The sequence below is a fragment of the Acanthochromis polyacanthus genome, chromosome 7, assembly GCF_021347895.1.
Source record: "Acanthochromis polyacanthus isolate Apoly-LR-REF ecotype Palm Island chromosome 7, KAUST_Apoly_ChrSc, whole genome shotgun sequence".
NCBI lineage: Eukaryota > Metazoa > Chordata > Actinopteri > Pomacentridae > Acanthochromis > Acanthochromis polyacanthus.
Window position 1 is genome coordinate 37,862,808 of NC_067119.1, and position 26,376 is coordinate 37,889,183.

Consider the following 26,376-nt stretch of genomic DNA (forward strand, 5'->3'; position numbering starts at 1 on the left):
CTGTTCAGTGACTTGTTTTCTTCACAGGTCTGACGTTTCATATTGGGTCAGCAGCCCATTCAGTGATTACCTGTGCTTTGTTACTAGGAATCCAGATGAATATACAATCATGGAAAAAATAATTAGACCATCCTTGTTTTCTTCAATTTCTTATTCATTTCAATGCCTGGTACAACTAAAGGTACATTTGTTTGGACAAATATAATGATAATACAAGGGCTCCTTGTGAAGGGTAAATTGAACGTTGTAGAAAAACTGTGCAAATCTGAGCAAAAATTATAAATCCAAGTAGGAAGAGTAGCATGCTACAGTGTGACCAGTAGAGGATTAAATAAAGAACAATTCTCCTGCTACCCCTCAAATGACTCATTTCACACAAAAGCAGCCAACATGTTGTCCGTGCAAACATAACCACAACTGAGCGAGAAGGTGCAGAAAAACTCTAAAAATACACTGTAGCATAAGTCATGATTATGGAATAATTTCTAATAGTGTAGAAGGCAGTCGGAGGGAAGGGGAACAACAATTTTTCATGCAGGAAAAGCAAAATGTGCCTGTTACCACTACACTTCGCACCATCACATCCTCAGATGAGCAGTCTCCCATTTCCAAGAGTGTATTTTATCCATTCACTGTGGTCATGCTGAAGAAGCAGACCTTTAAATAGCATCTGTAACTGCAGGCCTGTTCTGTGAAACCAAACACATAATTGTTTGCTGGAGGAAATGCTCTACATTGCGCCTATCTCTCCATAAACGCTGATATAATCACAGGAAATGTAGGTTAAGAGCTGGCCTGGATGGACCACAGACCTGATCTTAGAGCCAACTACCCACAAGTAGATAAAAGGTTTCTGAAACACGACGCTCACAATAAAAGTGGAATTGCACTTTGCATTAGTGGTTCTTATGCTCCAATCTCAGTTCCGTTTCCTCCTTTCTTTTGTCTGTGTAACCACAATCCCAGCCACATATAACTGCTTTTGCTGAAGCTGAAATTCATTATACAAGTGAGAAAGAGAATCAAAGTCTGAAGCCCCACACTTGCAGAAGAACCCAAACTTGAAGGGTGGATAGGCCCAGGCTCTCTGGAGTCTCCACTCTTGCTCAACACAATTCAAATTCCAAAAAGAGAAGTTTCCACATTATTGAAATGAAGAATGCCAATCTAATACAAATTAGTATTGGCGCTGGACTGACATCAGCTCATAATCAGTGTACAGTGCCCCTCAAAATTACAACAGCAGATTGAACGCAACTAGTTTTTGGATATCGATTAAAAAAATATGCATATATGCTACCTGCAGATAATTAGCATTACTTTTGTTTCACTACCGAGTTGTGATTTCAAATTCAAACATCTAGAGCCGCAAAAACCTTCTCTTCTCTCTACTGTTAATTTACTTACGGAGGATGCTGGATATATTAGCCTTTAAGCAACATGTATTTACATTAATTGGTCACAGTTAGTACAACTAAACTATTTTTCTTCTTGATTAATTTATTGAATATTTTCTTGATTAACCAGTTAAGATGTTTTGCTTATAGAATGGGCTGCACTGTGGCGTGGTGGTTAGCACTTCCACCGTGCAGCTAGAAGATCCCCGGTTCAAATCCCGGCCTGGGATCTTTCTGCATGGAGTTTGCATGTTCTCCCTGTACATGCGTGGGTTTTCTCCGGGTACTCCGGCTTCCTCCCACAGTCCAAAAATATGCTGAGGTTAATTGATGACTCTAAATTGTCCGTAGGTGTGAATGTGAGTGTGATTGTGTGTCTGTATATGTAGCCCTGTGACAGACTGGTGACCTGTCCAGGGTGTCCCCTGCCTTCGACCGAGTCAGCTGGGATAGACTCCAGCACCCCCCATGACCCTTGTGAGGATAAAGCGGTGTATAGAGAATGGATGCATGGATGTTTATAAAATGCCAGGAAATGGTGACAAATGTCAATGAGAGCTTCTTAAAACCCAGGATAGCATCCTTAAATGTCTTATTTAGTCCAAAACCCAAAGATATTCAGTTTATTGTCTCAGTAGGAGAAAAGAAAAAAATAACATTTTGAAAATTGGAATTTCGATTTCACAGACCCTGTTCTTTTCTAACAAACTACTTCTGACTGATATGTTTCCATACATTTTAAACAGTAAATATCAATATAATAAATGGGCTAAAAATCATGTATGGGTAGGGTTACAATTGATGTCAGTAGGTGGCTTTCCACTACAGAAACTCAGCAGGTGCAAGGTAATGTGAATGTTTACAGAAATGGGCACATTAATTATTGCTTTTCTGTTTCCACAACAGTATAAGATAGAACACTTTTGACCATAACATTTACTTGGAGTGCTCCAAACAATGGAGGTTTGATATGCGAGCTATTATGGACAATTTTACATGTTTTTGGATAAATTTAAGGAGAAGACTCCTGTTTGATGACAACATCAAGAGGGAAGAAAAATATTGCTCATTGCCATATCTAAGTTTAACTATTAGCATTTGTCCTCTCCGAGTATATCCAATCTGCATGGAGACACACGCAGCAGTTTTCCAGGGATGCTCAGAGGTACACACGTGGACAAAATTGTTGGTACCCCTCAGTTAAAGAAGGAAAAACCCACAATTCTCACTGAAATCACTTGAAACTCACAAAAGTAACAATAAATAAAAATGTATTGAAAATTAAATAATCAAAACAGCCATTACTTTTGAATTGTTGATTAACATAATTATTTAAAAAAACAAACTAATGAAACAGGCCTGGACAAAAATGATGGTACCTCTATAAAAGATTGAAAACTATTTGACCAGAGTGACATGATTAACTCAGGTGTGTCATTTAATTGACATCACAGGTGTTTCCAAACTCATAATCAGTCAGTCTGCCTATTTAAAGGGAGACAAGTAGTCACCCTGCTGTTTGGTGAAAAGGTGTGTACCACACTGAACATGGACAACAGAAAGCGAAGGAGAGAATTGTCCCAGGACATCCGAAAAAAAATTATAGACAAACATCTTAAAGGTAAAGGCTATAAGACCATCTCTAAACAGCTTGAAGTTCCTGTGACAACAGTGGCTCATATTATTCAGAAGTTCAAGACTCACGGGACAGTAGCCAACCTCCCTGGACGTGGCCGCAAGAGGAAAATTGATGACAAATTGAAGAGACGGATCGTTGGAATTGTATCCAAAGAGCCCAGAGCAACCTCCAAAGAAATTAAAGGTGAACTCCAAGGCCAAGGTACATCAGTGTCAGATCGCACCATTCGTCGTTGTTTGAGCCAAAGTGGACTTCATGGGAGACGACCAAGGAGGACACCACTGCTGAAAAAAACTCATAAAAAAGCCAGACTGGAATTTGCAAAAATGCATGTTGACAAGCCACAAAGCTTCTGGGAGAATGTCCTTTGGACAGATGAGACCAAACTGGAGCTTTTTGGTAAGGCACATCAACTCTATGTTCATAGACTCAAAAACCAAGCATACGAAGAAAAGAACACTGTCCCTACGGTGAAACATGGAGGAGGCTCAGTAATGTTTTGGGGCTGCTTTGCTGAATCTGGCACAGGGTGTCTTGAAAGTGTGCAAGGTACGATGAAATCTGAAGACTATCAAGGCATTCTGGAGAGAAATGTGCTGCCTAGTGTCAGAAAGCTTGGTCTCAGTCGCAGGTCATGGGTCCAAAACACACAGCCAAAAACACCCAAGAATGGCTGAGAGAAAAGCGTTGGACTATTCTAAAGTGGCCTTCTTTGAGCCCAGATCTGAATCCCATTGAACATACGTGGAAGGAGCTGAAACATGCCATTTGGAGAAGACACCCATCAAACCTGAGACAACTGGAGCTGTTTGCTCATGAGGAGTGGGCCAAAATACCTGTTGACAGCTGCAGAACGCTCATTGACAAATACAGAAATCGTTTAATTGCAGTGATTGCCTCAAAAGGTTGTGCAACAAAATATTAAGTTATGGATACCATCATTTTTGTCCAGCCCTATTTCATTAGTTTGTTTTTTTAAATAATTATGTTAATCAACAATTCAAAAGTGATGGCTGATTTTGATTATTTAATTTTCAATAAATTTTTATTTATTGTTACTTTTGTGAGTTTCAAGTGATTTCAGTGAGAATTGTGGGTTTTTCCTTCTTTAACTGAGGGGTACCAACAATTTTGTCCACGTGTGTACCTACTCCGAAGCAGGTACAGTCTACTTCCGCAAAAACAACTCTGAACTAGGTTTGGAGGGGGCACTTCACTCAAATGTTCGGGCCACCCTAAAATGGCTTGAAAATTACCACACTGGAAAAGGTCCTATTAGGAAAGCATGTAAAATTTGTTGTACCCATCCCAACTAAATAGCCCTCCTTGGATTAATCCTAAAAACATAAGAAGCTATCGAAATGTTAACTTATTATAAAATGTATAGTATTACAGAAAGCTTAAATAGCTGAAACATGCAGTGCTAAAACTGGGAAAACTGGCTCATGCTGCTGAGAGGATGAAGTCTTACAGTTCTGCTTCACCCGCGGTGTCTAAAGGAGAGATACCGTGGGTCCTTCTTTCCTGCTGCAGTCAGACTTTACAATCAAGCCTGCTCCAAGTAGTTCAGTTCACCCACTTACAAACTGTGCAATAAAAAATGCAAATAATTATACTGTGGAATGTCATAGAAATTTTGCTGTAAATACTGCTTTTTTTCTTCTTCGGAAGAAAATATTTTTATTTATATATGCATTGTGTGCAGCACTCTTTTTTATTCAAATGTTCTATTTGCTGCTGTACACTGTAAATTTCCCTGCTGTGGGATTAATAAAGGTTTAATCTATCTAAATGTATGTCTTGCAATCACCACTCATATCAAACATGAGACAAAAACATCCAACTACACCATACGAGCAGGTCTAAACTAACGTATAGCAGCACATCAGTAATGCACAATATCTACATATGACACGTTTAAAACATTTGAAAAAACAGGATACAGTGAATATAAACAAATTCTCAACAGCGTTATTTGCATTATTCCAATGGCACGGCATGTGCAGCAGTCGGTGTGTGTTCTGCTAAATGAGAAGATTATGGCCCACAGCAAAGCATGTGTCTACATCTGAGACGAGGATTTCTGTCTGCACACTACAGCTGTATACTCAGGACTTCTCAGCACTCAGGTTTCACTCAAAGCCTTCTGACACCCAGTACCTTTGTCCCCATCCAGTGTACTGTAAAGAAAGAATTTCCCAGACAGTTCCCCCATTGACTCAGGCATGTCTTTACTTGGATAATTCTCTTCCATCTATTAGCTTATGACTAACTTGAGTCAACAACTGCAGTGTCATTGCCATGGGACGGGGAAAATGAAACCATGGAGACAATCAGGCAGGGTGTGGACCAAAAACAGAAGTGACACAACAAAAGGCAGCCTCACAGCACAGCATTCATCAAAATGGCTAAAAATGCCACACTGTGTTCATTTGGTGCACTTATGGCAACATACAGTAGTTCACACTGGAGATTCTCATCTCCATGAATGGAGGTTTTTTTATTTTGTATGAGGCAGTGAGTCCTCGCTCTTATGCAAAATGATCTTAAATCAGACTACCGGAGTGAAAGCCACAGCACCATGACAACAGACAAGAAAAAAACCTGTCCTGACAATGTGTGTTTAATGTTTGTAATTACTGATCAGGTACAAAGTGAAGGGTCAAGGAAAGAAGCGAGAAGTGTTTCTTTAACATTTACACTTCGGTTGGGAAAAAAAAAAGTAAAGACAAAAGTGGGAAAATTGTTCCAACAGCAGGGATCTGGTGGGACTGATTCAGCAGGACGACATCAGGGTAGATTAAAACCCACACTGACTGTTTTGGAAGGAGCAGCAGCAGCATGTTGAATAACCAGAGGCACAAATCCTGTATAAAATGCTAATCTGTTAGCCCTCCCTCTTGATCTGCCAAATATCTGTCTGTGGCCAGTAATCGCTCTGTGTATGGAAAAAGTTATTCTTATCAGGTGTTTATCATGACAAGGGCAGACTTGTGATCCAGTGGAAAGCAGGTACACATTAATTGGTAATTGCAGAGTCCGTGTATTTCTGGAATGAGGCCAGAGAGTCCACATATCAGCTAAATGGCTCAAGGTGTGAATTCATGTTACTTTGCTCCCATGGAGCACAGGGAATGTACTGAAGTCGGTACATACATTTATTCAACCAGTAGCTTGTAAAGTGACTACAACCTGTTTTATTTCAATGTCGTATTTATTATTCTGAGCTGAAAAATACATCGTATTCATGATGAGAGCTGTTTTCCTGCCGTCTGTCTACTTGTGACTTGAGAAGCAGCCTTATATTGGCGTATTTTTGACAGGACTTTGGTATGACAACCCGTCTCTAACACAGAGTCGAAGCTAGGCCATTGCTTAAAGCCATTTTTTCCGTTAAATAAAATGGAGTCAACATTACTGTTACAACAAAAGCGTCTTCTGGTTCATGTTACTGAACAGAGACGAGCCGCTGCTGTTTCGGGAAGTCGAGCCTTTTGGAGAAACCATGTCGCAAACTAGAAATCCTCGAGTGTTCAAACTTGAGACAATGCTCGCCCTGCTCCGTCCCAAGGTTAACGATTCAAAACCACATTTTCAGGTTTCGGGACCTTTCAGTTCGGTTGACAACACATATTTATGATTAAATCGAAACCGCGGTTTGAAGCAAACATTTCCGTAGCTGAACGTAGCGTGTGGTGGGAAACACAAACAAAAGGCTCGAAGAGGGGGGAAAAAGCCCTACAGTGGCCGAGAAAAGGGAGCTAACACTGGACTCCAAAAACAGCTGTGTAACATACCTCGTCCATCTCCTGAACCATTTTTGTGAGTTTTTCGTCGTTCTCCAGAATTTCGTTGAGCTGAGTCATCGTGTAAGCGCCGAACCTGTCGTTACAACTGGACATTTTGGCTGTGGTTGTGTTTCTCCTCGCTGTGCTCCTCTGCTCGCTTCAGACTGTGACAGCTGACTGAACCTCCTAACAGGAAGCACAACGGATACAGGCCCACTGCTGCCTTCACGGGCCGTCAGAAATACTGCAACCACCGCCGAGCCACACGTCATGGAGGACTACTACTATAATTATAATACTCCGCTAAGGAATGCGGTGGAGTTATATGACGATATAACAGTTGGTTTGTCTGTCTGTTTAGCAACACTACTCAAAAACGGACAAACGGATTTGGATAAGATTTTCATGGAAGGTCAGAAATGACACAAGCACCAAGTGATTAGATTTAGCCAGTGATGCGGTTTATAGTTTGGATCCACGGATTTGTTGAACATTTCTGCATCATTGCGAGGTAGCAGCACTGCAGCACGGTCACTATGACTACAAGTGAACACTACATTAGCTGATCACATGATGGGATCATCCAACAAATTCACCATTGCTGACTTACTGGGACTTGTCCGTCAGAAATGACACAAGGAACATTCGATTAAATTGCGGGGGTGTTTCTGAGTCCCATCAATTCCCGATTTAGGTCACATGATACACATGCATAACACACGCCTGTGCTCAGAATAAGGTCATTGTGTTTGTGGGTACATGTATATTAAATGGACACATCCGATGTTCCATGATTTCTGATCATCAAGAACTAATAAACAAATGCTTCATTTCGAGAAAAAAATAAAATACTGTATTTCTGACAATGCTATATGGGGAAATGAATAGCCTTGGCAGACTACTGTGCTTTCTGGGTGCTTTACTAGTTATTCTTCTTCTTCTTCTTCTTCTTCTTATTATTATTATTCTCCTCATTGATATTATGTTAAAATAATAAAACAGTTTTTCTCACAGAGTTTCAATAATTGTAAAGTGCAGTCAGATGCAATTGACACAGCCACCATACATTTATTTAAAACTAATTTCTGCTTCAATCTTTACATTTCAGAGACAATTAAGATAAATCAAAGTGCTTGGATGTACGTACAGTTGCAGAATAATTTTCTTTCAGTTAATCATCAATTAATTAAATATTATTTCAGATTCAGCATTTACATGGTGAAATCAGTATCAAATCTAAAATAAATTCTGATGAGAACTATAAAAAACAAACAATTTATCTGGCGGGAGTGTGATGATGAGGTATTAATGAATGAAAACACACACAGTACGCTTTTGTGCATCAGCTGCAACATATTGGAAATTCTTAAAGCTCCACTAGCGGCCATACTGACCATTCATTCAAGTATTACTTTCAGTGCCAATGCCATCTCTATTTGACATGTGTAAATACATTAAGCTCTGTGTTTGTAATCAAATATTACTACTCACTGTCTGCAGAAGTAGGCAGGCTAATTGGATCAGGATTCTCATTAACATACACTACTGTTCAAAAGTTTGGGGTCACCCAGACATTTTCATGTTTTCCATGAAAACTCATACTTTTATTCATGTGCTAACATAACTGCATAAGGGTTTTCATCACTGAGCCTTTCAACACCATTAGCTAACACAATGTAGCATTAGAACACAGGAGTGATGGTTGCTGGAAATGATCCTCTGTACCCCTATGGAGATATTCCATTAAAAATCAGTCATTTCCGACTAGAATACTCATTCACCAAAAAACAATATCTAGACTGTATTTCTGGTTAATTTAATGTTATCTTCATTGAAAAAACTGCTTTTCTTTCAAAAATAGGACATTTCTAAGTGCCCCCTAACTTTTGAACAGTAGTGTATACTACAACTCTGATTTTCAGTTTAGTGCAAGTATTTCATTGTTTAATTTCTGTTTTCTTTTTATGACACTTTACTGAAACTAATTCCACAAACCACTGTTCATTGTCAGTAGCGCAGATTGATCTCAGACTCACTGGCACTGCTGCTGCTGCTTTGTTTTCTCCGCTGATGTCCTCCATTAGACTTCCACCTGCCATTTTCAGGTGGGTTCAAGACCTCGTCCCCTGTCTCAATGCCGAGGACCTGCCTCTGCACCAGCTTGCAATAGAGTCCACCGCTGGCCATCAGCTGACTGTGAGAGCCCTGCTCAGCCACACAGCCCTTGTCAATCACGATGATGTTATCTGCCTTCTCCACTGTGCTCAGCCGATGAGCTATCACCAACACTGTGTGTTCCTGCATGATGTTGTTGAGAGCCTGCTGAACCTGATATGGCACAGATTGAAAGCACACAAATGAATCAACACCGCTCTGACACACTATATTACTCTGTAGTGCAGTATTTATTGCAGGGATATAAAACAGGACTGCAATGCATTTTACACTTCTTGTACAAAAGCTGTCATTAGGTTTGCGTAAATACAGTAGTTTGCTTACAATGTGTTCACTCTCTGCATCCAGAGCACTGGTTGCCTCGTCCAGGATAAGAACACGTGGCTGGCGAATCAGAGCTCTTGCAATGGCCACCCTCTGTTTCTGCCCCCCTGACAACTGGGTGCCCTTCTCTCCAACACCTTGGGAAATAAAAGTGTCCTATTTATTTTGTAGCATAACTTCATCCTTATGAAGCACAGATGACAGCTAGCTCCATTTCTTTAAGTAACAAAATGTGGCTAGCATTTTTAACAAGATTTTAGTGTAGTATACAGTAGGGCTAGGCCCGAATATCTGAATATTTGGTCGTGACTTTGGTATCCGGATATTAATTTTGAGACCTGAATATTCGGTCCCAGTAAGTCTGCAGCCTTCAATTTGTAGTAGGATCACAATCATGTGATTGTCAGCAGGCAGCTGATCACTTGTAGTCATAGCTGGTGTTAATAGTATTTGTTGACCTAAAATAGCAGTTTCCATCCAAAAACATTTCCATTACTAATACAGGCCACAAATAGCTGGTTTACAAATGAACAGATTTAAGACTTACTTGTATCATAGCCTTTAGGGAGGGTGGTGATAAAATTGTGAGCATTAGCTTTGGTGGCAGCCTGCACCACAGCCTCCATGGGGATGTCAGTCAGGCCATAGGTGATGTTCTCCTCAACCGTCCGGGCAAACAGTACAGGTTCTTGGCCCACAAGAGCCACCTGCAGACACATAATAACCACAGACTATATAAAAAGGTGGACAAACCCTCTGCAGCGTTACTATTGGCAGTACCTGACCCGTCCAAACTCTCAGCTAATCCAAAAATAACAAAAGAGGTGCCGCACGAGTGGAGCTGAGGGGCCAATGTGTCTTCGTTGTGCAATATCCTGTGACAGTACCCATCTGCCACTCAAAGCAGTCATGGCCTTAATTATGCATAATTTTAAGCCTTATTACAACTTAAACCAGTGAGTTACATAACAATTCATCCATGTACACTTGTTGTTAAATTACTAATAGAGACCAAAACTGTGCATCAACTCTGTACCAGGCTGTAAACGTGTATTTCTACTGTAGTGGTGAACATTTTAACACAAAAGGTTTATGTACATGGAATCACATTTACAGCCAGCCTCAAGTGGTCATTCAAGGAACAGCATTTTAGCATTAGCTTAATTTTTTCATCCCAAAAATAACAAGGTCCTCATTTTGAAACAAGCACTGTGTATTTATAGCCTGATGTATCACATTCACACACTACTGTTCAGTTTGGGTCTCTTAGAAATGTCCTTATTTTTCAAAGAGAAACATTTTTTTAAATGAAAACAATATTAAATTAATAAAAAAATACAGTGTAGACATTGTTAATGTTCTAAATGACAACTCTTGCTGGAAACGGCTGATTTTCAATGGAATATCTCCATAGGGGTACAGAGGAACATTTCCAGCAACCATCACTCCTGTGTTCTAATGCTACATTGTATTAGCCAATGGTGTTGAAAGGCTCATTGATGATTAGAAAATCCTGGTACAATTATGTTAGCATTTGAATAAAAGTGTGAGTTTTCATGGAAAACATGAAATTGCCTGGGTCACTCCAAACTTTTGAACAGTACTGTATGTGCCCTAGGGCTCCGCTGTTCTCCGACAAAACATATCAGATAAAATGAAATGGCATATATGTGTCTGGATTTATAAATTCAACATATTCAGCAAGGACTAATAGGCTTGAGTCTAAGACAATACTGAGAGATGAGCTAAAACATTATTACTTTGAGTGTTTTCATGAGATTTGTTGACAATAAGACAGCTCAAAAATGAACATCAGTCTTTGTCCTTTATCCTGTAGAACTCTATATATTGACTGACCTTGGAGTGGAGGTAGTCATGCTGTAACGTATGAACAGGCTTTCCATCAAGCAGCACTTGGCCTTCCTGAGGAAGGTAGAAATTTTCAAGCAGACTCACACAGGAGCTCTTTCCACTGCCTGAAGGTCCTACCAGAGCAGTTACCTCTCCAGGTCGCAGAGTAAACGACACTCCCTGAGAAAGGAACCATTCAGAAGGTGAATTTCTTTCCAACTTCAGAAAATATGGCATATTTTTGTCTAATCAAAAGTAGGTTTTAAGGTTGAGTGGCTGTTAATATTTTAGTATCTATGTTACTAAATCCCAAAAATTAACGACTATTTTATCACCTCTGTACTTGAGCAGTATCATTTTCAAATATCACAAAAAATGCAAAACTATACTTCTGCTTGGTCCCAGAATTGCTTCCTGAAGATGTCAACCTTGTAAGGATGTTTTAACATGAAGAAAAATTTAGGGGGAACGTCTGTTAGGGGCTGAATATTTTAGCTAACATGTAACAGTCACACGGACCACTTCTGGAAAGTGAAATTTACTATACAGGGTTTCTAAGCACAGTTTAGGAGAAAGATTCCTCTGAAAGTACCTTAAGAATATCAGTCTCAGGACGGGTTGGGTAGGCAAACGTGATGTCTTTAAATTCAACAAGACCGGTGCATGTTTCTGGAGCCTCTGCACCATCAGCTGGGTGTTTAGGTTTCCTGTCCAGATACTCAAAAACCTTCTCAGCAGCTCCAACTCCCTGCATGAGGCCAGTGTATACTGATGCAATGCTCTGTAAAGTAAACAAGACGTGGATTTGCTGCCTTGTGTTTTCTGCCAGTTTCACGCAGATGTAACACAACAGAAGACAATAACAGATGAAATAACAGACAACATACCTCGAGACATTCTCCAATCTCGAGCATGTAGATGAAAAAAGATATCAAATCACTACTGCTCATCTGCCCGGTAACCACAAGGTGACCTCCGTAGTAGAGAACAGCAACCTCGAGAGCAAGCTCTGAGATCTGGACAACACACACAAATCCATGTAACAAACAGATGTCAATAAATAAACATTGCTGATAAAACAAAGTATTAGGTCATATTTCCAGATGCTGGCACCTACACAACTGGACCAAACGTAGCAAGAGTAGGCCAGGGCTTGTTTTTTGTTGAGCTGAAACATGAGTAACAGCTTGGCAAAGTAGGAGTCGGCCTCTCCACTCTCATTAGCAAAGCTCCGTACTGTCCTCATGGATGAGATGGTTTCTTCTGCAACTTTATTGGCCTCTGCAAGCGTTGTTTGCACGTCTTTGGTCAGTTTCTAGAAATAATACAAAACATTACTTTATTCGAAGTCCACTTCAAGGAACTACATTATAACATTACTTCAGTGTACACTGCCAATTTTAGTGCTACAGCTACAATGGGAATCAATCGCATTCGGGAAGAAGAAATATTATCTTACCTACGATCAAAACAAATAGAAAATTAAACTGTCTTCTGCATGTGCTCTGCAAACAACAGTGTGGCTCAATGCACATAACAAATTCTCTGAAATTTATCAAGCAATCATTTGTTTCCACCTCTAAAATAATAAGAGTTTTGAATTCAACAAAACATTTTTTTAATCCTTGACCTGGTAAACAGTGTGTTGGTATGCTGTCTTCTGTCGAATACATAATATATTTACATCAGCATACAGTCATGGATGAAAGCATTGGCATTCCTGGAATTTTTCCATAAAATACACAATTTCTCCCAGAAACTGCTGAAATTACAAATGTTTTTGGTATAAATATGTTTATTTCATTGATGTGCATTGAAGAAACACAAAAATGCAGAAGAAAAAGATAAAATTTACCTAATTTTACACAAAACTCAAAAAATGGGCCGGACAAAATTGTTGGCACCCTTTTAAAACTGTGTTTAAATCATTTTATATCAAGCATGTAATGCTTGATATAAAAGCTGGATCTCACTTGTGGCAAGTAACAGGTGCTGGCAATATAGAAATCACACCTGAAGCCAAGTACAATGTATAAAAGTTGACTCAACCTTTGTGTTCTGTGCCTATGTGTGTCACACCAAGCATGGAGAAGACAAAGAAGAGCCAAGAAGTGTCTGAGGACTTCAGGAGTAAAATTTTGGAAAAATATAAACAATCTTAAGATTACATGACCATCTCCAGAAATCTTTAAGTTCCTTTGTCCACTGTGTGTAACATAATCAAGAAGTTTATAACCCATGGAACTGTGGCTAATCTCCCTGGACGAGGATGGAAGAGAAAAATTGACCAAAAAATGCAACACAGGATAGTTCTAATGGTGGATAAAAATCCTCAGTCAACTTCCACACAAATTCAGGCTGTCCGGCAGACTCAGGGTGCAAAAGTGTCAGCTCAGACCATATGTCATCATCTGAATGAGAAGAAGTGCTATGGCAGGAGACCCAGGCGAACCCCACAGCTGACAAAGAGACAGAATAAAGCCAGACTGGAGTTTGCAAAAATGTACCTGACTAAGCCTCAGTCCTTCTGGGAGAACGTTTTCTGGAAAAATTCCAGGGGTGCCAATATTTTCGTCCATGACTGTATGTGTTGCTGCGCAACAAGTGAAGTATGATATTAGTCAAGTAACTGACATTTATTAACACATTTGAAAGAACAGACATTAAAGCAAAGTACTTTTCAACAAAAAAGACTAACATTTATGCAACAAGTTTGAATATTGAAGTTAAGACTTTATAGTATTATTTCTTATATATATAAATTTACTTTCCAACTTAAATATTACGGTTAGGAACCTGTATCATAAATAATATAAAATTTACCTGACAAATTTAAACAGATTAAGATTAAGACTCTACAATACAATATAGAATATAAATTTATCTGACAAATTTACAATTACCAATCTTATATATCAAATTCAAGTATTAGACTAATAAAAAAATTAAAGTGCAGATCCACAATACTATACAGAAAACCAAACGAATCTGAAGACTTGGCCTTTGGTTCAAGCAGACTTTATGTGAGGTTATCAAGTAGATGCCAAAATAAATGCTCAACGTAGAGAGAAAACTACTTTACCTTGTAGTATTCGCCGTAAAGTTGTGAGACGAGTCCAATGAAAGGGAATCCCATGATGCCCACCATTGTGAGCTTCCAGGACATCCCAAACATGAAGATCAAGAAGCCAACACCCTTGATGATGCTCCGCAGGAAGATGTTGATATTAACAGAGATGAGGTCGCTCACCTGGGTGGTGTCAGCTGACAGGCGAGAAATAATGTCACCTGCGGGCAACACAGGCAGGTAATAACATTAGAAGAATGTGAAACAGAGCGTGAACTCGGTGATGCAGATGGAGGGATGGGTGTGTTAGCAACTGCGTCCACATTACCTGTGTGGTTTTCATCAAAAAAGGCGATTTCCTGCCTCATCAGAGTTCTGAAGAGATGGTTCCTGAGCCGAAGATTTAATCTCGCAAATGTCAGGGTGAAGACTCCACCTCGCACTCCCATTGCAAGAGAGCTGAGGAGAAAGAAATGCTTGTCATAAATCTTTTTAAGGGTTTGGTACATGTCACACAAGATATCCTCAAAACAAGTCGAGCAGCTTGGCATATGTCGCTTTACAAGTATAGTCCCTCTCCTGGGCTGTCGTATCTCTTTGTACTGCCCAATAGGAGTGTGTTGATAATAACTGTGATAATGAAATGTTAACATCATGCTAAAAATAGACACTTAGATGCCAGTAACCATCTAGTTGACAGCCCCACATAAAAACAACAGACAGTACAGTTAAAAGTCACAGATGCTTTCCACCTCCCTGCATTCAGCTATTATGAGCCTAATTCATCTACCAATAAAGACAAAACACACAAACAACAAAGTTAAAGAGGAATTAAATGATAGTTTATACCTTCAGATAGATTCAATAGATACTCACCTAGCTAATGCTAGTGATACCAGAGTGATCGCAGGTCTAGTAAAGTACTCCATGCTTTGGTGAACCACAATGCTGTCTATAGCCCTCCCATAGTAGTATGGAATAAAGGCTTCACCTGGGGGTTAAAAAGAGACCTGTTAGGCCTAATGTTAATGCTGTCCACACATAAGTGGACATTTTAGTACCTGCATTAATCCTGCATTAGTTAATATGTAACATTTTTTGCACTCATAAACGTTCTCAACTTCCATACAGCATTTATGTTTGTCTCTATGGTGCTTTCAAATCTTGAATTATGTTTTATGTATTTTGACAATCTCAGAAGATAAAAAAACAAGACCTTTCTATTTAAATTTTTTTGGACACCATTTAGCTGCTCTTGGTGACAGAAAATGCAAAAAGTGTCATGTGATCAGGGATGAATAGCAGTCACAACCAACAGATTCAAACCCAATCACCATAGAAACAGTGGCTATTGCACATTAGTGTTGTAATCCTTTGTAACAGGAAAGAGTAAAAAGTGTGACATTATGTGAAGGACACTCACAGACTGCAGAGATGAGGAGGAAGAGGACAGCTACAGACAGCAGACCACCGTCCTTTTTACAGTAGGCCAGCAGGCGTCCCAGTGTGGCTGGAGAGCTGGTCTTCTCTTCCTTCTTCCTCTGACAGCCAGCCTCCTGCTCCTCCTCACCAGCTGTCTCCAACAACTTCTCAGTGTCCTCAGAGCCCCTTCTTCCTCCCCTTCTGCTGCTGCTGCTCACAGAGTTGGACTCCTTCCCCAGCTGCCCCCAGAGCAGCATGACACCCAGAGAGGAGGCACAAGTCCAACATATCAGGCTCAGGATCCAGGGCTCTTGAGTGAGAGGATGTAGCTCAGTCAGCATCAGCAGTTTGGTCAGAGCATAGGTGATGATGATCAGGGAGATGAGAAGAATGAAATTGGTGAACTTAGCAGCCCTCTGAGGCCCATCCACCTTGTTCCATGAGACCCCTATGGAGGCTCCTAACAGGAAGGAGGCCCTCAGCAGCACAGTCAACCACAGGTCCAGCACAGACTCGAAGATGTTAAAGTTCAGGGCATCTTTTGTAAAAATGCTCAAGTGTGATCCATGTGTGTAAAGGACAGTGGAGATGACAACATCCAGCAGGATGAATAACACAGTGCAGCTCACAGCTACTTTGATTCCCATGATGGTATTCAGGGGAGAGTGATAACAATAAATACTCCCAGAGTTTAACTGTCCCAGATGATATACAACTAAAATACAACTGTAAGTAGTTAGCAACAAGACTAAATGGACGGAATTTGATCCAAGCTCAAATCATGCCTTACGTTTGCTATAATAAATCCTGAAATAAAAAGTATATTTCAAGATTTTAGACCCTAACCCTTTAGAGAATGTTATTTTCTTATAGCTACACGCAAAAATTAAGTGGCTGTACAGTACCTACTGAAATTAAATACGTCTCGTCGCCGTAAATAACTGTCCTGTAAGGTTACAACAGTCGTCCAACGCATTTACAACTGCATAGTCAGCTAACTATGTCAAAGAGCTACCGGCAGACTTTGAGCTACGTTGCGTCAGGTTACCAACAATGCCATGTTGGCTCAGTACCTCACTGTCCAGCCAGGTGTCCGCAGGAGTACGAAACAACTCCCTGTTGTACTATTCCTCCGTTAAAAATAAAACATACAGCAGTCAAATTACTGTACTCGCGAGGAGAGGACACCCTCGTCTCAAACTATTTAGACCGGTTTAAGAGAATGAACCATAGCAGTGAAGCTGACACCGGTATCAGATTCACTACCACAGTTGTTGCGGAAGTGACCAAGTGACCGCTGCTTGGCTCCTCCCACCAGCTGTCAGGAGCTGTCGCTTAATGACGATATAATGGTGGAAAACTGGTCCTCCAGGGCGGACCAGTAAAGCAGAACTTCTTGCAATCACTTTGGAAAAATACACAATATGGTCATTGCTCTTGTGGGATTGAAATAAACGAACAATCTAGAAGTAAAAAGTTCAAAGTCGGTAGCTGTTTTTTATCAAACCTAATTTTTTTTCAGTGTATGAAGGTTAAATATTTACTTTTTTTTTCTTGAAATTGTCACTTTAAGCTCTAAAATTACTGAAATGTTCCCACCCACTGCACCTCATACACACCAGCTCACCTACAACTCTATGCTACATAATTGCAAGTTGTTTTATTAGAATAAATCAGCTTTAGATTTTTGAATTGGAAATCAGTTCTGATGACAATGACAAAAAAATGTTAATACGGTAAAAATGTTAATTTTCATTAGAGGAGCTCTATTAGCTCCTAAAGGAGTAACAGTGATGAATAATGTTGGTACTAAATAGTACAGATATGTGAAAGGGCAAGGCGTTTAAGTGATGATCTTTTGATTTGTGTGTCATATGAATTTAGAATATCTATCAATAAAACTCGGATTTAAAAAAAGAAGAAGAAAGAATTGGTATATTATACACCAATCAGTCAAAATATTATGACCACTGACAGGTGAAATGAAAGGTTTCCCAGCAGAACATTGTATTATAACATCGTTAATTGTGTTATTATGCAAAGTTCTGCTGGGAAACCTTGAGTCCTGACATTCACGTGGATGTTTGACATGTACCACCCATGTAAACATTGCAGGTCAAGCAACCCTCAATCCCCCATGGCTTTGATGCCAGTTTCCACTCTCAGCAGGACAATGCACCCCGACACACTGCAAAAACTGCTCAGGAGTGGCCTGGGGAACACGACAGAGTTACACCGTTCACCCAGGCTCCACACTCCCCGGATTCAAATCTTATTGAGCATCTGTGGGATGATCCAGGATCAGCCTGCTCTAGGTGGGTCCCACCCTGCAACCCACAGGACCCACAGAATCCACAGGACATCCCCAGAAGTCATGTGTCCATGAACCACTGGGTGAGAAGAGTTTTAGCAGCATAGAGGAGACCAACACAGTATTAGACAGGTGGTCACAATGTTCTACTGAATTGGTGTAAATGGATCAAATGACTATGTTAAATGTGAAAGCGATCCTTCATTGTGACATGTGGACATTTAATTCTCAATTCTGCAGTTTCTCTCTTATGTATTCAGCATGTTTACACAACTAATTTGGTCTCAAGGCCCAGAGCTTTATTGTATTTGTTCACTCCCTCGTTTGTCATTATCATGGCAGCAGCAAGCAGCTGTTTTCAGAATTACCCCCAGACGAAATTAGAAAAAGCACTAATAAATATAGTGGAGCAAATAGTGATTGTAGGACTTACGGTACATTTTTCAAGGGGTCAGACATATTGTTCATCTGTTGATGAACACTTAATCATTCAATTTACATTTTCGTCAAATAACCAAAATTTGATTGACATTTGCCTCTGACTCATTTAATTCATGATGTGCATATTTTTAACATATTAGCCTATTAAGATGTTTGGTCTTTACACGTTTAGTTTCTATATTCTGCAGTGGCAACAGCAGGACAAAGATCTGTCTACAAATCCCCACACAATATGTGGACTGAATTAAGACAGGAAGATCTCTTTTCGGATATTATGATAGCAACGCATCAAAGCTCCACAAATAAAACGATACATTTATTTTAAAATAATATAGTTTAAAAATATTTTGTATGACAAAGTGAAAGCAATAAGTTAACATTATTTTCATTAGAAGCGACAATTTTCTGTGAGGACATTGGGGGAAAACAACGATTATTACTGCAGCTTCTTTGGCCACTGGATTCCTTTTTAAAGAGATTTATCGACAAGCGAAGCATCACCCCACACTAGTGCCTTCAGCTGATGAGGGGGACAGAAGCACTGATTGTCACACTCATTTCACCAACATCTGGATTTCAGTCTTTGTCCAACACTTCAGACAGCTCATGATGACATGCAGTCACACTTCACCAACATATCTTCATTACCCAAGTCCTCAGTGGACATCACCGGACTCAGCCAGGTGATACACTAACTCTGTCTTTATGTCTTCTGAGACGTTTTGCTCGGTGGCCAGCACCGTCTCAACAGGAAAAGACAAATACAAACTCTCTTTCATTTTTTTCGAGGAGGGCGAGTCTACTGCAGCAAACAGGGGTTCTGCAATTTTAAAGGTCATAGAGGGCATGTTGTTTGCTCTGCGTTTGGCATTCTTCTTCTTCTCTTGTTTATAGGCAGCATTCATATTTGCTATCACCTGTGACCACAACACACATGACAGAGACAAAGTTAAACAAACAAAAGTGTAAAAATAACAGTTAATCTGTACATACACAATGTGCTATAAACAGCCACTTCATGAACTTAGCCTTTAAATGCCTTTATTATTATCCCTTATTATTCCACGAGGGGAAATTCATCCATCCATTCTCTATACACCGCTTTATCCTCACTAGGGTCGCCGGGGGTGCTGGAGTCTATCCCAGCTGACTCGGGCGAAGGCAGGGGACACCCTGGACAGGTCGCCAGTCTGTCACAGGGCTACATATACAGACGAACAGTCACACTCGCATTTACACCTACGGACAATTTAGAGTAACCAATTAACCTCAGCATGTTTTTGGACTGTGGGAGGAAGCCGGAGTACCCGGAGAAAACTCACGCATGTACAGGGAGAACATGCAAACTCCATGCAGAAAGATCCCAGGCCGGGATTTGAACCAGGATCTTCTAGCTGCAAGGCGAAAGTGCTAACCACTACCCACTGTGCAGCCCAGGGGAAATTCAGATTTTCGCAAATCCTCCCAGTTGGAGGATATGTGAAATTGGAGGTTATGTGGATTGAGGGCACAGGGTCAGCCACGGTATAGTGCCCCTGGAGCAGGAGGGGTTAAGGGTCTTGCTCAAGGGCCCAACAGCAGTCCAGTAACTTAACCGTTGCACCACCACTGCCCATTATGATTTTTCATTTAGTTTGCTGGCAGGTCTGCACAGTGGATCAGTGGTTAGCACTTTCCCATTGCAGCTCGAACATAACCAGTTCGTGTCCCAGCGTTCCCAGGATCTTTCTGCATACAGTCTCCATGTTCTCCCTGTGCATGTCTGAGTTTTCTTCAGATTCTCCGGCTTCCTCCCACAGTCCAAAAACATGCTGAGGTTAACTGGTGATTCTAAATTGTTCGTAGGTGTAAATGTGAGTGTGATTGTTTGTTTCTATGTGTAGCCCTGTGACAGACTGTTCCCTGCCTTCACCTAAGTCAGCTGAGATGGACTCCAGTGACAGTGTACAGATAATGGATAGTTTGCTGCCACATGACATACACTGTAGGTGATACTAAAGTTCATTTCATTTTGTATGTCAAATAATTGATAAGGAGTTTCTGTAAAACCGCGTTATGCCATGTCATTTCCAACACACCATAACACATGTCAGACAGTAGACTTGGGGGACATCAAAACATACACAATGCAACAACAAAAAAAGACAGGAATCACTTGGGCCAGCCCCTGACTAGAGGCAGCTTTTCATTCTCAACTTTAGTAGCAGTTAGTGGGTCTACTGTTAATTGTGGCATATTGAAGAATTAGAGAAAATGTAACAGACTTAGTCCAGACTCCACTGAGAGCTAAAATTGTGTCTCCCTGATCGCAATGACAGGTTGTGTGAAATACTGTGGTTTTTGGGGACGATGGAATCTGTTATCTCCCTCTTTCTTAAGTCTGTTTTCAGTTTTTAGAACCCACGGTCTGCTGTATACTTCTTAGTATGGTTGATGATGTTTAGGGCTGCAATGAATAGTGATGCATCTATGGTGAAGTTATTATTAGAACAGGTTAAGCTATTTTTAATGCCTGTAATTGCCTTCACTCAGATGGTCCCATGTTAGTCGATATGCCTTATTCTAAATATTCTGATCAGTTTTCCAAGCAAAGTAAGTGCACATTGTTAATTGTATGTACTATTAAACAGTGTATAAAAAAAGCTTCACCACAGAGACAGATGTAATACTGGAAGGTTGTGGAGTGAAACTGAGTAATCAAAATAATGGCTCAATGCCAGAGAGCATGACTGGTGGGACTGTTGTATCAGGAGTACCATGCTGTATTTATAAACGCTCGCATTGATTCACTGATTGACTGTCAGTCAGCTAATAATTTCACTAATTAAAATGATACAAACAGAAAAAGCAGAAGACAAAGAATGTGCATCTCAGAAAATGTATCGTACATTTTTGAAAGTATCTGATGACACCACCAGGTGGAGAGTTTTGCTACTTCATGAGATGGAAGACTGCAGCTTCTTTGCCAGATTTACGACTGTAGCAACATGAGGAAACTTTTGCTCCTACTACAGGCAGTTCTGTGCTAACAAGCATAGAGTATTATGGGTGTCAAGCTCAGCAACAGGCACCATGACCTCTGTAGCAGGTAATGCCTTCAGCTATCTATCTATCTATGTAGATAGATAGCCAATACACACCACATCAGGTGTGTATAGGACATGCTTGCCAAACAAACTTACTCAGGTGCTATATTGTACCAATCATTTAGCAGCTTTTCTGTTAAATAAAGAAGCTGACTGATAAATAATAAGAACTGTAAGAAGTTAGTGCTTGTGTTCTAATTTTTCTGAAATTTCCAGGTTAACCAAGCTGATTTTGTGACAAACAGCAAGTACAAGTGATTAAAAATGGCTACATCAGCATATGGAAAAAGCGCAACTGAATTTCATTCTTTTTAATGATTGATTATTAAGCATGAACATGGCAAACTACCTTTAAAGGACATTCTTAAAACCTATCAGCATTCGACCCATTCATTATTTCCCATGGGCAACCTGTTGTTGGCTTGTCGGATGACTGCACACAAGCGCATCTCTGTAGCCTCTGCTTGACAGACTAATGGTAATTTTTTATTCCGTGTACATGAACAACATAAACAGTTACTAACACAGACCCACGAATTAAGCAAACTTATGTTGCTGAGGACTGACCGTGTTTTTTTGTCTCTGTAGTCTTAAAATGCTTTAAAAAGGAATTTCTTTCAACATATCTGAGAGCCCATGAGTACTGTTTTATGAGAGACTTAAAATAATACATACTAATTCTTTAAGAGAGTAATACCATTCAAAGATGGTGAGAGAACCACCATTCCATCTGCATTCAAGAGTGCATGCTTCGATACCAGAATCAATTTCCATTTATGAAATATAAAGAAATGTGAATTACCAGCTGCTTAACAGAGTTCTGTTGCTCCTGTATTATAGTCATATAAGTAGAGGCCTTCTCCTTTGTGGAATATATATCCTGCTCTGGTTCATCATAATTCAGCAGGTTCAGTGTGGTCTAGATGATGAAAAAGGACATATAATGAGCAAAGAGCAAACCACACTTCCAGAATTAGCTTATTGTTGCTGTCGTACCTCATTTGGTAAATTGGCTTTCCTGTTAAACATGAGGGAGTGAGGAGTGAACTTAGTCGTAGGGTTTGTGGATGTCCTGAAGAGAAACAGCACAGGGTCTAGAAAGTCGTCCCACTCCGCCTGCTTCTCTGTTACCATCTGCATTATGGCTTCCTTAAGCAACGGACTTGTGCTGTCATGGAGTGGATTGAGCTGAGGCTGATCCAGAGGAGAAATCTTCTGCACAATGCTCCACCTTTCACACAGCAGCTTTGTCACCTAGAAGACACCATCATCAGCACTGACAAAACTAGGGCTGGACCCAAATATTCGGATCCCACCGCGCGCCCCCCTGCCCCCGTCCGATGTTACTGACCGAAACGAATATTTGGATATTCGCCATTAATCGGGGCCAGATATCCGGAACCCCAGAAATTGCTATTCGGGTCACCCACAGACAAAAGTAACGATAAAATAACTTTATTATAAACGAGAAAAGAACTCGGAGAGCGCAGTACTCTGTCAAGGCCCCTCAGCCATTTTATCATTTTCAACAGATGAAATCTTTAATAAAAAATGATGCTGCGCTGAGCACAGGCGTGTGTTATGCATGTGTACGTTATGTACAAATACCAAATCGTGTGACCTAAATATGTAGCGGGTGGCGGAAATTGATGGGACTCAGAAACACCCCCACAATTTGTGTCATTTCCGACAGATAAGTCCCGATAAATCTGCAGCGGTCCATTTTTAGTTGGATCGCAATCGTGATCGTCAGCAGGCAGGTGACGTAGTGTTCACTTGTAGTCATAGGTACAGTGACACTGTGCCGCTATCTCGCAATGATACGGAAATACTTAACAAATCCATGGATCCAGACTATAAGCCGCAGCACTGCCAAAATTTAATCAATTGGTCCTTGTGTCATTTCTGACCTTCAATGAAAATTTCATCCAAATACGTTATTCCGTTTTTGAGTAATGTTGCACACAGATAAACAGACAAACGTACGCTGATCGTCGCATTATTCCACGACGTTCCTTGGCAGACTAATAACTGTGTTGCTGGGCTGCACAGTGTCTTGTTGGTTAGCACTTTCACCTTGCAGCAAGAAGATCCCTAGATCACGTCCCAGTCTTCCCAGGATCTTTCTGCATAGAGGTTACATGTTCTTCCTGTGCATGTGTGAGCTTCCTCCCACAGCCCAAAAACATGCTGAGGTGAAATGGTAACTTTAAATTGTTTGTATGTGCGAATGTGACTGTTTGTCTCTCTGTGTAGCCCTGTGACTTCACTGAGGGTGAAGAGACTCCAGCCCCTCACAACCCTAATGAGGATTAAGCAGTGGGTGGATGGATGGATGGATGGATGTGTGTTGCTCATGTCTCACCTCATCACAGAAGTCAGTGTTCTGTGTGCACACAATCGTTTTAGGGGCACCGAACCTGATTTAACAGAGAACAAAGTTCACCTTTAGGTGAAAGATATTTCAAAGATTGTCTTTACAAATAACCACTGTAGGTATTTAGTGTTTACTAACTGGGTTGTGAAGATAATGAACTTGCATACTGTGAGGTGTTTTTACCTGTATATACATTTCGAGATGCATCGCGCAACTGAGAGAGCATCTGTCTTCTGCAGTGGAAAAGCCTCTGGCCATTTACTAAAGTAATCAATGACAACTGTAACACTCTTGTTGCCTTGCTGAGTTTTGGGGAAAGGACCTGAGGAAGAGAAAGAAAAACATAAAACAGCTGTCAGATGTGTGGGAAAAAATTCACCATTCAGAGTTAATCAAATAATACTTTATGAAATGAACTTTGGCAAAAACCTATAATGTCAATCCCAACAATATCCCAAGGTGCGTCGACTTTTATGGGCCGAACTGTCCTTGCCAGATTTTTATTCCTCTCTGTATGCTGACAGGTCTCACACACTTTGATCTGAAAAAGTTGTCACAAAGTTCACACATGGTTATCATTATGTTCCACTGATGTTAGCACAATAACAGACAAGTAAATACAGATATACCCAGTCCACCACATCCTTGATGATCCCCAGCCAGTAGTACTTGCTCTGGATCCTGTGGACAGTCTTCTTTTGGCCCAGATGATGACCGATGTCATTGAAGTGGCAGTCAAGAAAAATCTGCCTCTTCCTCTCAGCCTCAATCACCACCTCCCTCTTTTCTTCTTTCTTGGGTCCCACATAATACAGCTTGCCCTCTTGATAGGATACACAGATATGAATGAAGGGAACAAGCTGTAAGACCGGCTGCAGCACATGTAGTAGAGCATGTGTAACAGCTGAGAGATGGTAGTGCGGAGTCATGCTATAGTTATACTGTAAGCTGCAGACTAGTTTGTGACACATATTCCTGGAGAGTTAATCACCCCACCATCTTCACGTTGCAATATAACTTATATCATACTGTAAGCAAATGATTATATCAAGAACATTGGCCAATATATTGGTATACAGATAACTATTACAGAATGCAGACACATCACACCATACTGCATTCAAAAATATAGGCATTTAATGTAGTCTTGTTCACTAGAAACGGCAGGTATTTCATCTCGATTTTCTGAAAACAAGTGAGGTTCATTCTTTAATTCGGCATAACTATTTACCAAACACCACTCACAGAATGCCCATAATCCTTTTCCACAAAAATACAAGCTGCCTGAAGTAAGTTTCAGAAGTTAAAGGGTTTTAATTTAAAAAAGCAGGTCAGATTAAACCTTGAAATTGATTTTTTCGCAGGTTCCTACAGATTCATCTAAAACCTTATACTGTGTCGCACATGGTGCAGATCTGAACTAAAGCAAGGCGATCTTAAATTGGCAGGTTTTGGGAAGTGAAGTTCGTGCTGTTGGCAGACGGTTAGCCGGAGCTTCAGAAAAGCAACATACTGGCAAGTCAAGGTTTTTAAAAGAAGTCTTACCGTCAATGATAAATTTCTGGGCGTATCTTTTGAGATTCTTCTTTCGTAGAGGATTCATGGTTTGAGGAAAACAGCCTTTGGCCACAAAAGTGTAAATATCCCCGAGTTTGTTGGAACTGGATTCAACCACCTCCTCCTCAGCCACTTGCAACGACTCCACGCTCAACATCTCCCACTTTATAACAACACAGAAACTGTGAATCTCAATCAGCTCTAAAATACTCTGTACCAATCGGCATAATTAGCAGCAGTGCTGGCTTCTGCTAACAAAGACAGAACAAAAATCACAACAATAACAGGAAGAACATGCAAAGCCTGTGCCTGGCTTCCTTATCTTCTTCTACTTTTGTCTTGTAGGTGGTTGGTGTCCTGGGCTTTTTCCGCATTAGCGGCTCCTTCTGGACAACAGGTGCTACTGAATAGAATAGAATAGAATAGCCACTTAATTGTCAACCAGAACATACATTAGTTGGTGCACATTAGACTGTAATTTCGTTGCAAAAAGCTCGCCATCGGATTGATAAAGAAAACAAAAATGGCAAAAAAAAAATACTCTGAATAAAAACAATTTCACTATATAGACCCTTTATTTGTTTACAAACATTGTGACGTTTTTTGTGGGCGGGGCTTATGCTGGAGGCAAAAGCAGAGCGAGAAGTCAAGCGGGACTGGTAGTCAGTGTTGCCAACTTAGTGACTTTCTCGCTAAATCTAGCGACTTTTCAAAGCTCCTAGCGACTTTTTTTTGTCAAAAGCGACTAGCGACAAATCTAGCGACTTTTTCTGCCGTTTTGGAGACTCTGTTAGGAAAACTCAGCTCATTCTGCAGTTACTGTTTTCACCAAGCAGCAGGTGCTGCTGTGAGCTTCTCCCCCTCCCAGAGCACAGGCCAGTAACCCGCAGCAGACCCAGTGAGGGGAGGGGGAGACCCACATCACTCCGCGGCCAGACGGC

At 40.5% G+C, this 26,376-nt stretch overlaps 3 protein-coding genes across 5 annotated transcripts in view; all 3 read right to left on the reverse strand.

Annotated features, from left to right (window-relative positions):
• vps37ba (VPS37B subunit of ESCRT-I a) overlaps positions 1 to 7,054 on the reverse strand; it is a 20,917-nt gene extending 13,863 nt beyond the window's left edge. The window contains exon 1 of the mRNA XM_022217892.2: positions 6,834 to 7,054. Coding sequence (XP_022073584.1) covers positions 6,834 to 6,938 — 105 coding nt within the window. The 5' untranslated portion in view covers positions 6,939 to 7,054. The remainder of the gene's footprint in view (positions 1 to 6,833) is intronic.
• Positions 1 to 18,578, reverse strand: part of abcb9 (ATP-binding cassette, sub-family B (MDR/TAP), member 9) — a 21,172-nt gene extending 2,594 nt beyond the window's left edge. Inside the window, exons 1-11 of one of the 3 annotated variants that reach the window (XM_022217891.2) lie at positions 15,665 to 18,578; positions 15,118 to 15,232; positions 14,570 to 14,700; positions 14,257 to 14,462; positions 12,292 to 12,489; positions 12,062 to 12,190; positions 11,767 to 11,955; positions 11,181 to 11,354; positions 9,871 to 10,030; positions 9,324 to 9,460; positions 8,861 to 9,152 (exon numbers count right to left, since the gene is read on the reverse strand). In XM_022217891.2, the coding sequence (XP_022073583.1) occupies positions 8,861 to 9,152; positions 9,324 to 9,460; positions 9,871 to 10,030; positions 11,181 to 11,354; positions 11,767 to 11,955; positions 12,062 to 12,190; positions 12,292 to 12,489; positions 14,257 to 14,462; positions 14,570 to 14,700; positions 15,118 to 15,232; positions 15,665 to 16,310 (2,377 nt within the window). In that variant the 5' untranslated portion in view covers positions 16,311 to 18,578. Of the gene's footprint in view, positions 1 to 7,867; positions 9,153 to 9,323; positions 9,461 to 9,870; positions 10,031 to 11,180; positions 11,355 to 11,766; positions 11,956 to 12,061; positions 12,191 to 12,291; positions 12,490 to 14,256; positions 14,463 to 14,569; positions 14,701 to 15,117; positions 15,233 to 15,664 lie in introns of those variants that run through there. The other 2 variants (XM_051950675.1, XM_022217889.2) reach the window with 2 other exon arrangements.
• A 132-nt stretch (positions 18,579 to 18,710) lies between these two features.
• zgc:113436 (uncharacterized protein LOC503528 homolog) lies at positions 18,711 to 25,795 on the reverse strand. The gene is made up of 8 exons (XM_051950707.1): positions 25,424 to 25,795; positions 24,508 to 24,701; positions 24,308 to 24,419; positions 24,062 to 24,200; positions 23,867 to 23,921; positions 22,498 to 22,755; positions 22,304 to 22,420; positions 18,711 to 19,332 (listed from the first exon to the last, which is right to left on the reverse strand). Exons 1-8 carry the CDS (start codon positions 25,590 to 25,592, stop codon positions 19,072 to 19,074), a joined length of 1,305 nt encoding a protein of 434 aa, XP_051806667.1. The 5' UTR covers positions 25,593 to 25,795; the 3' UTR covers positions 18,711 to 19,071.
• Between the last annotated feature and the right edge of the window lie 581 nt (positions 25,796 to 26,376).

Excerpts from the sequence above, each read along its gene's own strand:
- zgc:113436 (XM_051950707.1), bottom strand. The coding sequence starts at position 25,592 with ATGTTGAGCGTGGAGTCGTTGCAAGTGGCTGAGGAGGAGGTGGTTGAA. Across the intron at positions 24,420-24,507 it reads TCAAGGATGTGGTGGACTGG|ATCAAAGTGTGTGAGACCTG; the intron begins GTATATCTGTAT and ends CAACTTTTTCAG. Across the intron at positions 23,922-24,061 it reads ATCTCGAAATGTATATACAG|GTTCGGTGCCCCTAAAACGA; the intron begins GTAAAAACACCT and ends CTGTTAAATCAG.